The sequence below is a fragment of the Caretta caretta genome, chromosome 20 (assembly GCF_965140235.1).
Source record: "Caretta caretta isolate rCarCar2 chromosome 20, rCarCar1.hap1, whole genome shotgun sequence".
In the NCBI taxonomy this organism is placed as follows: Eukaryota; Metazoa; Chordata; order Testudines; family Cheloniidae; genus Caretta; species Caretta caretta.
This window is the reverse complement of record NC_134225.1, coordinates 22,778,525-22,794,330: the sequence shown is the minus strand read 5'-3', so window position 1 is coordinate 22,794,330 and position 15,806 is coordinate 22,778,525. Positions and strand designations below refer to the sequence as shown.

The 15,806-nt window shown below is 60.1% G+C and overlaps 1 protein-coding gene across 14 annotated transcripts in view; it reads right to left on the bottom strand.

Moving 5' to 3' along the window:
* The window catches only part of LOC125627376 (potassium channel subfamily T member 2), a 42,854-nt gene that overhangs the window by 9,700 nt on the left and 17,348 nt on the right, over window positions 1–15,806 (bottom strand). For 4 of the 14 annotated variants that reach the window (XM_075121752.1, XM_075121754.1, XM_075121749.1 and 1 more), the window contains exons 12-26: window positions 13,980–14,116; window positions 13,575–13,638; window positions 12,524–12,632; window positions 11,842–11,950; window positions 11,242–11,298; window positions 10,719–10,868; window positions 9,896–10,194; window positions 8,918–9,140; window positions 8,198–8,303; window positions 7,417–7,589; window positions 7,030–7,101; window positions 6,553–6,687; window positions 6,307–6,418; window positions 6,025–6,126; window positions 2,480–2,563 (exon numbers count right to left, since the gene is read on the bottom strand). In XM_075121752.1, the coding sequence (XP_074977853.1) occupies window positions 2,480–2,563; window positions 6,025–6,126; window positions 6,307–6,418; window positions 6,553–6,687; window positions 7,030–7,101; window positions 7,417–7,589; window positions 8,198–8,303; window positions 8,918–9,140; window positions 9,896–10,194; window positions 10,719–10,868; window positions 11,242–11,298; window positions 11,842–11,950; window positions 12,524–12,632; window positions 13,575–13,638; window positions 13,980–14,116 (1,932 nt within the window). Of the gene's footprint in view, window positions 1–2,479; window positions 2,564–3,102; window positions 4,079–6,024; window positions 6,127–6,306; window positions 6,419–6,552; window positions 6,688–7,029; window positions 7,102–7,416; window positions 7,590–8,197; window positions 8,304–8,917; window positions 9,141–9,895; window positions 10,195–10,718; window positions 10,869–11,241; window positions 11,299–11,841; window positions 11,951–12,523; window positions 12,633–13,574; window positions 13,639–13,979; window positions 14,117–15,806 lie in introns of those variants that run through there. The other 10 variants (XM_048831410.2, XM_048831412.2, XR_012665649.1 and 7 more) reach the window with 9 other exon arrangements.

Here is a 15,806-nt window from a genome sequence, read left to right as displayed (position 1 = left end):
GTGACTGCTGCCCCCCTACCGGCACCTGCAGGGGGATGAGGAGCGAGCCCCACACCGAGAACAGAAGGGAAAGGGTGGGGGAGACAGAGAGAGGGGCCGTGTGTGGGGACTGAGGGCAGCATGAGGTGACCGACCGGGGGTGCCAGTTCAGATTTCGGGGGGCAACTTTAACCGTGATGCCAGGCCGGGGGCTACTTAGGGATCTGAAAAGTGTTTTGGCAGAGAACTTAGCAATTAGCTGACAGGAGCCCTGGATCTAATTCCTATAGAAAAGAACAAAGATTCAATAAATATTAGACCCATTCAGCCTTAACACTAACATGTTCTGACACCTCGTGGCAAGTCACCTAAGGGACACTGGTTAGGTTTAAATATTTAAAGTTTATTCTTACTTTGTTACTAACTCTGCAGACAGAGAGACTCTGTCAGGACTCCTGGGTTCTATCTCAGCTCTGGGGGTCAAGTGGGGGGCAGATACATCTGGGTTCTATATAAGAACATCAGAACGGCCAGACTGGGTCAGAGCAAGGGTCCATCTAGCCCAGTGTCCTGTCTTCCGACAGTGGCCAGTGCCCGGTGCCCCAGAGGGAATGAACAGAACAGGGAATCATCCAGTGATCCATCCCCTGTCGCCCATTCCCAGATTCTGGCAGAGGCTAGGGACACCATCCCTGCCCATCCTGGCTAATAGCCATTGATGGACCTATCCTCCAGGAACTTATCAGGTTCTTTTTTGAACCCTGTTATAGTCTTGGCTTTCACAACATCTTCTGGCAAGGAGCTCCACAGGTTGACTGTGTGTTATGTAAATACTTCCTTTTGTTTGATTTAAACCTGCTGCCTATTAATTCCATTGGGTGACCCCTAGTTCTTGTGTTTTAAGTGAAGGAGTAAATAACACTTCCTTATTCAATTTTTCCAAACCATTCATGATTTTGTAGGTCTCTATCATATCCACTCTTAGTTGTCTCTTTTCTAGGAAGAAATATGGTGTCATCTTGGTGGGTTTGGAAAAGTGGCATCAAAATTGTGAGCTTATATAGGGAGAAATAATCACAGAACTGGAAGGGACCTAGAGAGGCCGTCCAGTCCAGTCCCCCACACTCAAGGCAGGACTAAGTATTATCTAGACCATACCTGATAGGTGTTTGTCCAACCTGCTCTTAAAAATCCCCAATGATGGAGATTTCACAACCTCCCTGGGCAATTTATTCCAGTGTTTAACCACCCTGACAGGTAGGAAGTTTTTCCTAATGTCCAACCTAGACCTCCCTTGCTGCAATTTAAGCCCATTGTTTCTTGTCCTTGTTAAGAACATTTTTTCTCCCTCCTCCTTGTAACAACCTTGTATGTACTTGAAAACTATTCTCATGTCCCCTCTCAGTCTTCTCTTCTCCAGATGAAACAAACCCAATGTTTTCAATCTTCCCTTACAGGTCATGTTTTCTAGACCTTTGATTATTTTTGTTGCTCTTCTCTGGACTTTCTCCAATTTGTCCACATCTTTCCTGAAATGTGGCACCCAGAACTGGACCCACTACTCCAGTTGAGGCCGAATCAGCGCAGAGCAGAGCAGAAGAATGACTTCTTGTGTCTTGCTTACAACACTCCAGCTAATACATCCCAGAAGGATGTTTGCTTTTTTTGAAACAGCGTTACACTGTTGACTCATGTTTAGCTTGTGATCCACTATGTCCCCCAGATCCCTTTCCGCAGGACTCCTTCCTAGGCAGTCATTTCCCATTTTGTGTGTGTGCAAGATTGTTCCTTTCTAAGTGGAGCACTTTGCATTTGTCCTTATTGCATTTCATCCTATTTACTTAAGCCCATTTCTGCAGTTTGTCCAGATCATTCTGAATTTTAATTCCATCCTCCAAAGCACTTGCAACCCCTCCCAGCTTGGCATTGTCCGCAAACTTTATAAGCGTACTCTGTATGCCATTGATCATCTAAATCATTGATGAAGACATTGAATAGAACCGGACCCAGAACCTATCCCTGCGGGACCCCACTCATTCTGCCCTTCCAGCCTGACTGTGAACCATGGATAACTACTCTCTGGGAACGATTTTCCAACCAGTTATGCACCCACCTTATAGTAGCTCCATCTCGGCTGCATTTCCCTGGTTTGTTTGCAGTTACCTGTGTGAAGTTAACTGTCTCTCTGGGGCTAGGGCAAGCGCTGTGAGCAGACCTCAGGTGCAAAACTCAGGGGGAGCCAGAGCCCCCGCTGCCCTTCCTAAATGGCACCCATTGGACAGACAGAAGACTGCATGTGGGGACGGATGGATGGAGGGCTGTGTGAGGGGACCGATGGACGGACAGAGGGCCATGTGAGGAGATGCATGACCGGCCGGACAGATGTGTAAAGCAGAGGGATGGACAGGACAAGTGAGAGGCAGGCAGAGGGATGCAGACACAGATGCCCAGACGCCAGGGTGAGGGGCAGGTGCCAGGCAGCATCCGGCCGGGTACTCACCGCGCACAGGAAGCCGGAGCCTGGCATGGAGTCGAGCCCCAGGAGCAGGCGAGTGATGGAGATCATGTAATCCTTCACAAACGACTGCAGGACAGGGGGGAGGGTCAACTGGGAGCTTTCTGGGTCACCCCCTGTCCCCGATTCCCCATCTCCCCTTACTAGCAAGGAGGGGATGGGAGCAGATCTCACAGTGCAGATTGGTGAGGCCAGCCTGGCCCCTGGACCCAGCACAGCAGGCTCTGGGCTGCCCCTGCCAGGGCTGCAGGCTGGCATGTCCTATGGTGGGGTGAGGGGGGCTGGGACGTCCCACATGGGGACAGGCTGGCACATCCCACACAGAGGGGGGAGGCTGGCACGTCCCAGGTATGGTGGGGGCAGGATTGGGGGGGTTACCTGGTAGAGAAAGAGACAAGGGGATGCAGGGCTGGACGTGGGGGGGCGGGGCTCCCAGTAGCAGGGAATAGTGGGTGTCCCCAGGGAGGGTACCTGGGGGCAGGGAGGGGAGGTCCCTTGGGGGGTCCGCAGGGACGGGGAGGGGAGGTCCCTGTGGATGGGGGGGGTGATGTTCTGTACCTCGTGGGAATACCCTACACCCCCATGTTTATCCTGTTTGTTTCTTCTACCTGAAGCAGTGCGGTTGGTTTGAAGCGTGTCAGAGGCTCCCCTTGGGAAAACAAGCCTGGTACATCTCAATTTCTTTGTTAAATTGATGAACTCATAGAAGCTTGCAGCGTCCAGCAGCATAACTGGACACTGCAAGACCAAGGTTCCTAGGGTTGTGTCCAGGGCTGGAGATATTGGCCAGTGTCATTCGGTTGCACAATCCAAGGAGCAGCTTCCATGCCAGAGGCTGTGTGTGAACAGCCCAGGAGTGGGGGTCCTCACAGCAGAGCAGGGTAAGGCTGGCTCCCAGGGTCAAGAACTGGAGTGACCGAGCAGATCACCGGTCCGGATAACACCAGAGGGGGACGTCACAGTGGCAGAGCAAGCAGGGTGTATGTGCAGCTTGTTACTCCAAATGAAGTTCACACTTTAAGCACTGATATTTGTGATTTTAAGTGAGTCTTAAGCGCAGTGGTTAAGAACAGTCAGGAGGAGGTCAGAGGTTTGTTATTTTCTGTTTGCGTATTTCGGGAAAGGGAAGTTGGAACAGAAAAGCAGGAAAATGAGTGAAAGCAGTGAAGCGATTGCGAAGTTGGAGCTTTTTAGCCTGAGATTGCAGACAAGGAGCGGGAGCACCAGAGATTATTGCAACTGAAAGAACTGGAGATAAAAGAAAGAGAAAGAGAGAGAGAGAAGAAAGAGAGAGCGAGCAAAAACACCAACTGGACCTGCTAGAGAAGCAGAACCAGAACCTCCCGACCCCAACGACTCCCATCACGCCAAAAATCCACAAGTGGGAACACTTATGTCCTGCATTCAGTGAGGACGATGGTATTGCTGAATATCTGACTGCCTTCAACAGGCCTGTATGTAATACCAGAAATCCTTGATAAGAGTTCCTACCCTGATAGCGAAACTGATGGATGCAGCTCCAATGCCTGTGAGAACAGAGGATTTGAGACCTGGAAGTTGCAAGGTGGTCGTTTGGTGGGAGAGCTGTGGGGAAAAGGTGAATCTGATTGAAGGGTAAACACACCTAGCCCAGAGAGCACGGATCACAGCCCTCTAGTCTAGGGGGCAGGGAAGGACTCAGTGCTGGAGGAGGAAACACTCGGTAACCCCAAAAGGGAAGCTGGATTTTCTGCATGTGTACAGTCCTGGGGTTGGGAGACCACTCCCCAAAGGGCCAGCCAATGTGCAGGATCCCCCTGAACACCTACCTTGCCAGACCCTGAGGCACCAAAACTCCAGAAACATGATTAAATTAAGAGCCCACACAGAGGGAACACTGGAGGGAAGGAAAAGCCAGTGACTGATTCCATGGGAGAGAGTCAAAGGACACCATGGGTAATGAAAAAACTGACCTCAAACCAGACTATCTGAACAGAGGGCGTGGTATCATAAAGATACCTGTAAACGTCCATCTGTGATAAAATGTTTGGTATTAATGTTAAGTTTTGGGGATAAGAATTTTGACACGGATGTTAAACCTTATGGGAACGCTAGTTCTCAGTTAATACATGTAATCAGATTCAAAGCATATCACAGCAGAGAAACCATAACAAACCTGGTTTGCTGTGTGTGAAAGGGGAGACTGAGGCACGCTGCCTCATGGCCATAATAGCTGGATGCCAAGAGAACTATAACACAAACTGCCTTCGAGCTAGTCAGTGACTAACCCTCTTGCAGTAAACTGAGGGGAGATGTGTGATGCTCTGTACCTCGTGGGAACACCCTGCACCCCCATGTTCATCCTTGTAAAATGATTGTGTGGTATCCAATCCAAAGGTTGTCATGTCGGGTGTCTTCAGAAGGCTCATGATGCACTGAGCAGTTGTTATAGTAATTGTTGTTATAGGTTGTAATTTCATGTATATAGTTATGAGGCTGAAAAATGTGCCCTCATGGCTTAAAACAGGGCCAGGCAAAACTCTCTAAGAGCAGAGGGGCAGTTCACACCTCATCAGGGCATGTATGGGACAAACCCAGCCCAGCCTCACAGGCAGAAAGGACACTAGTCTAGGCAGCAACAAAGGATCTGTTGGACTCTGGAGTGAGTCACCGCCCTTCCTTTGGTCAGTCAGGGACTGCAATGAGGTAATGCTCCCCTGACCCTGAAGTGGGGAAGGGGGGCAAAGCCAGGAGGGAAGAAAGAACGTGATAAAAGGAAGAGACATTTGCCAGGCTCTTCCTCGCTCTCCCACCTCCATCGACAGACACCACCACCAAGTGACTGAAGCGCTGATCAAAGGGGAGAGCCTGGCTGAAGGGCAACCACCAGCCTGTGGTGAGAAGCATCTCAGTTTGTAACAACATTGGAAGTGTTAAGATCATCTTAGAATGAGTTTTGCTTTTATTTCATCTGACCAAATATGACTTGTTGTGCCTTGACTTATAATCACTTAAAATCTATCTTTGTAGTTAATAAATCTGTTTATTCTACCTGAAGCAGTGCGGTTGGTTTGAAGCGTGTCAGAGACTCCCCTTGGGAGAACAAGCCTGGTACATCTCCATTTCTTTGTTAAATTGACAAACTCATGGAAGCTTGCAGTGTCCAGCAGCATAACTGGACCAAGGTTCCTAGGGTTGTGTCCGGGGCTGGAGATATTGGCCAGTGTCATTCGGTTGCACAATCCAAGGAGCAGCTGACATGCCAGAGGCTGTGCGTGAACAGCCCAGGAGTGGGGTTCTCATAGCAGAGCAGAGTAAGGCTGGCTCCCAGGGTCAAGGATTGGAGGGATCTAGCAGATCACCTGTTCAGATAACCCCAGGGAGGGTCCCCAGGGGCAGGAAGAGGGGTCCCCAGGGGCAGGGGATTTCCCCAAGGAGGGTCCCTGGGGCGGGGAGGGTCCCTGGGAGTTGGAGGGGGGTTGCTGGGGGTGGGGAGGGAGGGTCCCTGGGGGAGGGAGGGGTGTCCCAAGGGCAGGGGGTCCCTGGGGTACCTGGTAGAGCAGTGTGTCTAGCATGCTGACGCTGAACACCTTCCCTGCAGCGAAAGGCAGACGGAACACGAACACCAGGTTGGAGCCGTTCTCCCGCTCCTTCTGTGGGGACAGAGAGCTAGTGAGTGGGGTGCAGCGGGCCAGGGCACAGCGGGAGACAGGGAGATACAGGGGGGCAGCACGGGGCAGGGGGTGCAGGAGGCCAGGGGGGTAGGGGTGCAGCGGGGGGCAGGCGGGAGGAGCAGGGGAGTGCGGGGCAGCGCGGGGCCGGCCAGGCCGTACCTTCTCCAGCTTGGACAGGGCCAGCGCGTGGCGATCCTTGGCCTCGAACTGCATGAAGCGCATGTTGGCCGGGTGCGTCAGCTCGGTGATGATGTTCAGGCCTGGGAACAGCCTGCCCCGGGCACAAAGACGGGGTCAGACGGGCTCCTGAGCCCAGCCCCCACCCCCTGCTCTAACCACGGGACCCCGCTCCCCTCCCAGCGCTGGGGAGGGACCCCAGGCATCCTGGCTCCCCCGGCCCCATACCTGAACAGCGTCTGGACGTTGACGATGGTTTTGGCGTCGGCCATGTAGTCCTCGTCCGCGATCATGGAGCTCTCCTTGTCCACGACCACCATGCTGGCAGCAAAGGTCACACCGCAGTGCAGCAGGTCGTCCAGGCTGGGGGGCGGGGGGTCAGCTGTTGTGCCAGGCAGCGCTGCCCTGCCCCACACCCCCCCCCCAGCCCCCACTGGCTTGCACCCCTGGGGGCCTCCAAAGCTACCCGAATTAGAGGGGGGTGAGGGCACAGGGCATCACGACGCCAACCGTATGGGGGCAGGCGGGAGGGGGCCGAGCTGGCCCATGCCACCGGCCCCCCAGCTGAGCCCGGGACCGTGCCCCAGAGCCCAGGGCCAAAGCAAGCGTGGCCGGAAATCCAGAGGGGACGAGTGGTTCCGCCTCCTTCCCTCCTGGGTCTGCCCCAGCCCTTGCCCCGGTCTGCCCCGTGCAGCACCTACTCACTTATCGATGGAGCCCACCATGTAATAGACCAGGGGGAACCAGCAAATGGCCTCCAGGAAATGGGTCTCTGGCCTGCAAGGGAAACGGGGGACGGCAGTGGAGGGGCAGACAGGGGGAGGGGCGTATCCCTGCTCCCACCCAGTCTGCATTACTCCACCCCCACCCCCCAGCCTCTGCCCCCCAACCCCACACCCCCAGCCTCTGCCCCCGCCCCACGGCCTGTACCCCCACATGTCCCTGTCCCACTCCCTCTGCCCAATACCCAATGGTGTGCCGGCGAGCCCAGCACCCGCTGTCTGTGCCTGACAGCTGCCCCTCTCCCCCCAGCCCATGCCTGTGCCCTGGTGGCCCCCTCCCCGACCCCTTTACCCCGGGCAGGTCCCTCACATGTTCTCCAGCAGCAGCACGATGGGGTTGAGCTCCTTGCGGGGCCGGTAGTAGGCCCGCAGCGGCACGATGAAGTTGTACAGCCCGTTGCCGGCTCTCTCAGCCGAGACAATGATGAGCTTGTTCTGGAAGTGGTAGGCGCGGGCGTCCTCGTACGGGTAGTGGTGGCAGCTCTGCAGGGCCAAGCGGGGTTCGCCGGGGGGACAACCCCCCCTCATTCCCTGCCAGAGCTGAGACCGGCGCCGGGGACCCCCCAGGGATCTGACTTGGCTGGGGGTACAGCTGGCTTCTGGGGTGCCAGCATGGCAGGGGTTAAACCCCACCGATCCCCCAGCCCAGAGGGGGCATGACCCATCCCCCATTTCCCACCAGCAAAGCGGGGGTTAAACCCCACCGATCCCCCAGCCCAGAGGGGGCATGACCCATCCCCCATTTCCCACCAGCAAAGCGGGGGTTAACACCACCAATCCCCCAGCCCAGAGGGGGCGTGACCCATCCCCCCATTTCCCTCTGATCCCCAGCTGGAGACCTGGGGCTGAGGTGGGGGGGTGACCCCCTCCCCGTTCCTTCCTGGATCTATAAATTGGTGGGGGGGTTGTATCATCCTTTGCTCACTTGTGCCCCCTCATCTGCAGCCTCTTAGGGGGGCCAGCCATGTGTCCCTGGGGTGGCCCCAGGGGGTCACTGGGGCAGGGCAGGGGCCCCTGGGATGGTGCTGGGGGCCCAGCCCAGGGCCCCTTGGCATCGCCCCCGTGGGCGTCTTGCCCAGCCCTGGTGGTACCTTGTCCAGCCGCAGGCAGCAGAAGGGGATCTTCTCCTGGACCAGGTGGCAGAGGGCGGGGGAGCTGCCGATGTAGGGGGAGTTGGTGGGGTAACCCTTTACCCAGCTGGAAGACCAAGAGAGAGGGGGAAGGAGGAGCTGGGGGGCAGGGAGAGGGGGAGGCCAGGCCTTTGGGGGGCCTCGCTCCTCATAGCCCCAAAGCGCCAAGCCGGGCGCATTGGAGCTGAGCAGGATACACAGGCATCCCGCCAAGCCGGACAGCTCCTTCCAGCTGGGTTAGTGCCACGGGGCATGGGTGTCTGTCTGTGCTCTGGGCAGCCCTTAACTCTCGGGGGTCCCTCGTGTACCCCACACCACACGCTCACGTGCCTGGAGACACGCGCACATGCTGTCATTGGCAAACCCCCCTGGGGTCTCCCATACCGGGGGGGAGCATGTGGGCATTGGGGGATTGTGGCTTCCGACCCACGGACAGCCACCTCCCTCCCCACTGCTATAAACATTTTTTCCCATCGGGACCCTGCAAGGGGCGCTGCAGGTCCAGGCCTGAATTCGCGGGGGCAGCACCGGGCGTGCCCCAGAGGCAGGTCCCTACGTGCCCCACTCCCCTCCGTCCCCGTGGCCTCTCCGTGGACGGGGCCAGTCAGGATGCTGAGACCCCCCCAGCTCGAGCCGCGTCACACAGGGCCCCGTGGCAGGCACGGGCGGGCAGGTCCTTACGTGCCGGAGGCGGCTGCGTAGCCGTCAGAGTGGGTGGCCTCGTCCTCCGACTGGTCGCTCAGCAGGTCGAAGGCGGGGCTGGGGATGGCGTCCACCACCTCCAGGACGGGGGCAATGCTGCGGTGCTTCTCAGTGCCCGCCGGGTCGCCCGGCAGGCCCAGCGTGGTCCCGCCCACGCTGTCCGGGCTGCTGCCAGAGTCCGGCAGGTCCATGGCCACCGTCCCTGCACGGCCGGGGGGCAGGCGGGTCAGGGCACTCTCGGGCGGGGGCAGGACCCTGAGCCCAGCCGTCCCGGCTGCCCCCACGTGCCTCCCCCAGCCTGCAGGGGGGCATCTGGGGCCGATTCTGTGACACGCCCCCCGAGTGGGGGCAGGCTGAGCCCCAGCAAACTTGTATCACATGATGCCACCCAGCTGGGCTGGACTGGAACCTGGCCCCCAGCTGGGCCCCGCCCCACCAGCCACCTGGTGCCCTGCCCGGCTGCTTCGGAGAGCAGGCAGCTGGGCCTGTGCTGGGTGGGGATTGGCTGCGGCAGTGCAAAGGGCTGGCTGGGGATTGGTGGGCCCCATGCTGAGTGATGATTGGCTGGGGAAGTGTGAAGGGCAAGTGGGAATTAATAAGGGAGAGTGTGGCCCAGTGCTGGATGGTGATTGGCTGGGGTAGTATGACAAGCCAGCTGGAGATTGGTGGGAGTTTGGCAGGGCCCCATACTCAATAATGACTGGCTGAGGAGGGGTGAAGGGCCGGCTGGGGATTGGTGGGGCACTCTGGGGGGAGTCCCATGCCGGGCGGTGATTGGCTGAGACCTGACAGGCCAGCAGGGGAGGAGGGGAGAAAGCTGGGGCTCGGTGCTGAGTTCCGATTGGCTGCAGCAGGGTGACGAGCCAGCGGGGGATTGGTGGGGAACTGGCGGGCTGCGTGCCGACTGGCCGGAGAGGTGTGAGGGGCCGGCCGGGGTGGGTGACGGGCGGGGCTCACCCATGCTGGCGATGACGCTGTGCACGGGCAGGCGTGTCAGGCCGGGGTAGGCCGGGGTGGGCAGCCGGCTCGGGCGCAGATGCTCCTGCTGGCGGAAGATGAAGGCCGAGTTCTCCTCCTTGGAGATGTTGATGTAGAAGCAGGTATCGGAGGAGGCCAGGATGTGGCAGGGCCCCGGGTTCAGCAGGATGTTGTTCTTGTCCTCCCGGCACACGCCGATCAGGCACACCCCGTACCTGCCGGGGCAGCCGGGGTCAGCGCCTGGTGGAGGGAGGCGTGTGCAAGCCAGCTCGGAGCTCCTGGGGGTGCAATAGGCGTGCAGGCCTGGCTGGGTGTAAGTGTGCTCATGAACAGAGACCACGCGCAAGCTGGATCATGCGTGTGCACAGGGGTGCGTGTGGGCGAGGATGTCTGCGCACGTGCAAGGGCATGCAAATGTGTGTCTGCAGGTGGGGCACGAGTGTACGTGTGTAAGTGTGTGCAAGCACACAGAAGAGTGTGCCAATGTCTGTAAGTGTGTGCATGAGTGTACAAGGACATGTGTGAGCATGTGCACAAGTGTGCGCATGTGCATGCGTGTGCAAGGGTATGCACCAATCAATGTGTGTAAGCATGTGCACCAGGGCGTAAGCTTGCCCACCTGCGTGCAAGCACCTGGAAGGGTATGCCAATGTGTGTAAGCGTGGGCACAAGTGTACGAGCACGTGTGTGAGCATGGGCACGAGCATACACATGTGCGTGCATGTGCGAGGGTACGCCAGCGTGCCGGCATGCGGAGGTGCACACGCGGCACATAGAGCCGCCCTCCCCCGGCCCCGCGCACCTCTTGTGGGCGTGGAAGGAGGCGTAGGTGAAGCTCTTGCCCTGGTATTGGCCCAGGAACTTGCTGTCCCCCAGCCGGACGTGGTAGACCTCGTTGGCCGAGCAGCGGCTGTACATCCTCTGCCATTGCTCCGGGGAGGCGGGGCCGTCCCTGAGGGGGGAGAGACGCCCCCCATGTGCATCACAGCCCTGGGGTCGGGGGGGGCCCTCCCCCGACCCCCGCCCAGGAGGGAGGGGAGCCCTGGCCTGTGGACTCACCCCCGGTGTCGCTGGTGCCTGGGTCACGGCAGGGAAAGTCCACGGGGCTCCAGCCATTCACAGAACGCAGGGGGGGATGTCCCAGAGCTGGGCAGGGTTGGGGCCCCTCCCTCTGCTGCTCGCCTGGCTCTGGATGCGGGGGCTCCAGCCGGGGGTCGGCCCCAGGACGAGGGGCCCCAACGTCTCCTCCTGGCCCGTGACCCAGAGGCAAGTGCGTCCCCTCCCCCCGCAGCACGTCACCCACCCAGGCCCCAGCCCAGACTCACCTGGACAGGGGCTGCCAGGCGCCCAGCCACGGCTTGAAGGGCTCCATGGGGGTGGTTCTGTCCAAAGGCACCAAGGGGCAAATGACAACCGACCCCATCCCTGCCACCCCACCATCCCCCACCCTGGCAATCGGCTCAGGCTCTCTGCACACTCAGGCAGATGCGGCTGGGGCTGGTCTCCCCCACCCTGCTGCTGACTCCTGCCTCCCCCAATGCACCTAATGCTGTTTCCTCCCCCACCCTGGCACTGGCTCCTGCCCCCCTTCTTTCTCAGTGCTGCTGTGGGGGGGCACAGGAGGTCTCCAGGGCAGGAGGAAGTGCTGTGGGGCTCCCTGGTCCCACCCCCCCTTGACTGCCTTCCCTCCCAGAAGAGTTTGAGTACTGACCCCAGGGTGGGTGGAGAGACCTGTTGCTGGGGTGTGATTGGCAGGACCCCCAGAGCAGTGGGGCTGAGAATCAACACCCCACTGGGATGCACTGGGTGGGTTCCCCCCAGCCCGAAAGCAACTGGCTCAGGCTCTGTGCAGACCAGGCAGCGCTGCTGGGTCTAGTGCAGCCCCAGCTGGGGGCGGTCAGCCAGCGACGGGCACCGCTACTCACTGTCCCCGCGAGGTGTGGATCAGCAGCGTGATGAGGGTGGAAGTGGCTGGACACACACAGTTCAGAGCCAACATGGCGTACTTGAATTCTTCTTCGCAGACCACGTGATCTGCAGAGAGAGGCGCACACGGGCTGGGAGCCAGGGCCGAGGCTGCCCCGGAGGAGCTGGGCCTGCTCCCCCAGCTGCTTGCTTCCTTCATCCGTCCCTTCCTTCTTCCCTCCATCCGCCTATCATCCTGCCTCTGCCAGCTCTCCGTCCACCCAGCCACCCGACCACCTTCCCTCCTTCTCTAGCTCTCCGTCCATCCCCGTCCACTCCTCTGTCTGCTCTATTCATCTACCTCCTGCCTGATCCCTCCCTCCATCTCTGTCCACTGTCTGATCTATTCATCTACCCCCCGCCTGATCCCTCCCTCCATCCCCATCCACTGTGTCTGCTCTATTCATCTACCCCCTGCCTGATCCATCCCTCCATCCCCATATACATCCCCATCTCCCCACTTATCCACCCTCATTCATAACCCTCTATCCAGCCAACCCTCCATCCCCATAGACATCCCCCATCTCTCTCCTCTCCCCCGTTGCCGATCACTGCAGGAGCATGGGGCAGGGGCAGGAGAGGGTGCCAGGGGCACAGTGGAGGCAGAGACAGGACAGCGGGGGCCGTGTGGGGGCACCTCACCTGCGAATTTGATGTGGAACTTGTTCTCGGGTTTGAGGATCTGCACGTACAGGGGGCAGTTGGGGGCAAAGTCCTTGACTGCCCAGGCCCTCAGGATGGTCTGATGATCCTGGGGGGGTGGGCAAGATGGGGCAGAGTGTCACAGCCAGGCCAGCCCCCTCACGTTTCCCCCAGCCCCCCGGGTGCCAGGAGGGATCACGCCTCCCCCCAGTGCCTCCCCACAGCCCCCAGCACCCTGCTGCGCAGCGTGGTCCCCAGAGACCCAATCGGCCTGGCGTGGACACAGCGACCCACGCAGGGCGCCATGGCTGGGAAATGCAGACAGCCTGGCAGCTGCTTCCCGCTGCCCTGCACCAGGGGGTCTCAGCCTGCCCAGGTGGGGTCCCTGCGGAGGATGGAGACCCGGACAACACGGCCCCTGCCAGCGCGTATCCCAGAAGCCACTTCAGGAGAGCTGTTGGCCCAGCATCCAGCACGACGGGGCCCCGATCTCGGCCGGGGTCTGGGCAGCGCCCGGCACGACGGGGCCCCGATCTCGGCCGGGGTCTGGGCAGCGCCCGGCACGACGGGGCCCCGATCTCGGTCAGGGTCTGGGCAGCGCCCGGCACGACGGGGCCCCGATCTCGGTTGGGGTCTGGGCAGTGCCCGGCACGACAGGGCCCCGATCTCGGTTGGGGTCTGGGCAGTGCCCGGCACGACAGGGCCCCGATCTCGGTCAGGGTCTGGGCAGCGCCCGGCACAACGGGGCCCCGATCTTGGTCAGGGTCTGGGCAGCGCCCGGCACGACGGGGCCCCGATCTTGGTCAGGGTCTGGGCAGCGCCCGGCACGACGGGGCCCCGATCTCGGTCAGGGTCTGGGCAGCGCCCGGCACGACGGGGCCCCGATCTCGGTCGGGGTCTGGGCAGTGCCCAGCATGACGGGGCCCTGATCTTGGTCGGGGTGTCTGGGTGCTACCCTGTAATAAATACCCCTCCCCCGGTACTATCTTTAACCCTGTGCTGGGTCCGGCTGGGTGGCCCGCAGGGCGGGATATCTATGCGTGGCACCTACCGCAGCGATCCGGTCCCCCTCGAAGCGGTTGCTGAGGATAAAGCAGGCCTCTGCGTCATCCATCCTTTAGCGTGGGGAGAAGAGACGGGGATTAGCAGGAAACCAGACCCCAGCGGGGCAGCTTAGACCACAGATTAGCTGTGGGGAGCAAAGTGGCTGGAGACAGGATGGGACTGGACCCCTTGCTTCCCCATCACAGACAAGGCCAGCTCCCTGCCCCGGCACCCCTCCCTTCACAGACAGGGTGGGGCAGGGCCCCCCCTATGGGTCCGCCAGCTGGCTGGGGGGGGGGCAAGATTTTCTGACCCCACTGGCCAGTTCCATCGATTCCCTCTGTCATTGGCCGACGGGGATGGGAGGAAGGGCCCCCGAGGCATGGGGCAGCCCCGCCTGGCTGGCACTCACTTGGCCCGCATGAGGTCCTGGTCCTTGAGGGCCGAGCCCTGCAGGAAGATGACGCGCTGGGACCAGAGCGGGATCTGCAGCACCCGCCGCACCGCCACGTCCATCTCCGTGGGGCACAGGATCACCACATAGTAGTCCTGCCGGGGAGTCGCGGGGCATGGTCAGGGCACGGCCAGCCCTCTACGCCACCCCCACGGCCGGCCCCCCGGGCCAGCCCCCCTATGCCAGCATGGCCAGCCCCCCCATATCCCAGTACAGCCAGCCCCCTGTGCCAGGTACCTACACCTCCCCGGCCCGGTCCACCCCCTGGGCCAGCCCCCCCATACCAGCCTCTATCCCAGCACGGCCAGCCCCCTGTGCCAGGTACCTACACCTCCCCGGCCCAGCCCACCCCCTGGGCCAGCCCCCCCATACCAGCCTCTATCCCAGCATGGCCAGCCCCCTGTGCCAGATACCTACACCTCCCCGGCATGGCCCGCCCCCTGGGCTAGCCCCCCCCCCCCCCCGCCAGTCCCCATCCCACTATGGCCACCCCCCTCCATCCACCACCCCCACCCCACCCGCTCCCTCCCAGTTTCCCTTTCCCCTCCCGCACCCTTCCATGGGGTCCGGAGGGTTCAGGGAGCGGAGAGCTCCAGCCCTGGGCTACGCCAGCCCTTCGCCTGCCCGCTGAGCCCCTCTGAGCTCTGCACAGCAATGGGCAGCCCCCGCATCCAGGGAGGGTGCAACGCGCATTGCTAGGCCGGACCCCCCGCACCCACACGGCTGCAGAACAGTGCCAAGGCACCAGCCCATCGGGGCCCCCTGGAACAGCCCTTCCCCCTCCCCGCACAGCGCCGTTCCCCTGCACCTCCCCAGCTGGGATCAGGGCTCAGCGCCCCCTTGTGCCCACAGTGCCCAGCTCTTCCGGCTGCAGCACGGGGTGGGGGTCCAGAGCTTCACTCTATGGGGGTCGATGCTGTGATGTTCCTGACGTGAACTGGGACCATGTAGATCATTGTTGCAACCGAGGTCCAGTAGTGGCACCAAAACGTGTATAAAGGGGGTCAAATGAGGTGTCTAAGACGAGGTGATGGTTGGCTGGTTAGGACTGTGCTGTCTGGGTGCGTGTATCTGTTTTGAATTTGAAGTTATCAGTATTGACTCTGTACTGTCTGTAGCTCAAACCTGCGCTCTGCTTCCGGGGGACGCCCCAGACACGTTGGGGTCAGCTCTGCTCAGCCTGCTGGATGGCCCAGTAAGGACCATCAGCGACACAACTGTCCCATTGCGAGAAGGCAGACACGCCTGGGGACTCAGCCGGGCAGGCAGGGACCTGCCCATGGACCGAACTCTGAGGTGTTTCCAGGCCATGGGCTGGGCAGCTTGTCCTTGGGACAAAGAAAGCAGAGGCCACCTGGCAGGAGACTATACAAAGCTACTGCAGCTCCTCCACCTGGTCGTCTGTCCTGCTGCTCACCTCTGGAGGGACGTTGCTACACACGGAAGCTCTGAACCTGGGACCAAAGGACCCCTCCCAGCTGGGGACGTTCTCCAGAGCCTTGATTTGAACCGGCCGCTTATTCCATCCCTGCTACAAGCCTGACCCGAGAACTTGGCCGTTACTGGATGGGACTGATTCCATTTCACCAGTGCTAACTCTCACCAACCTCGGTTTCCTTTGATCAGTAAACCTTTAGCTTTTAGATGCTAAAGGATCGGCAACAGCGTGATTTGTGGGTAAGAGCTGACTTGTCCCGGGGTCTGGGGCTTGGTCCGTTGGATCGGGAGAACCGTCTTTCTTTTACTGGCGAATTGGTTTTCATAACCATGCGTCCCCACAGCGAG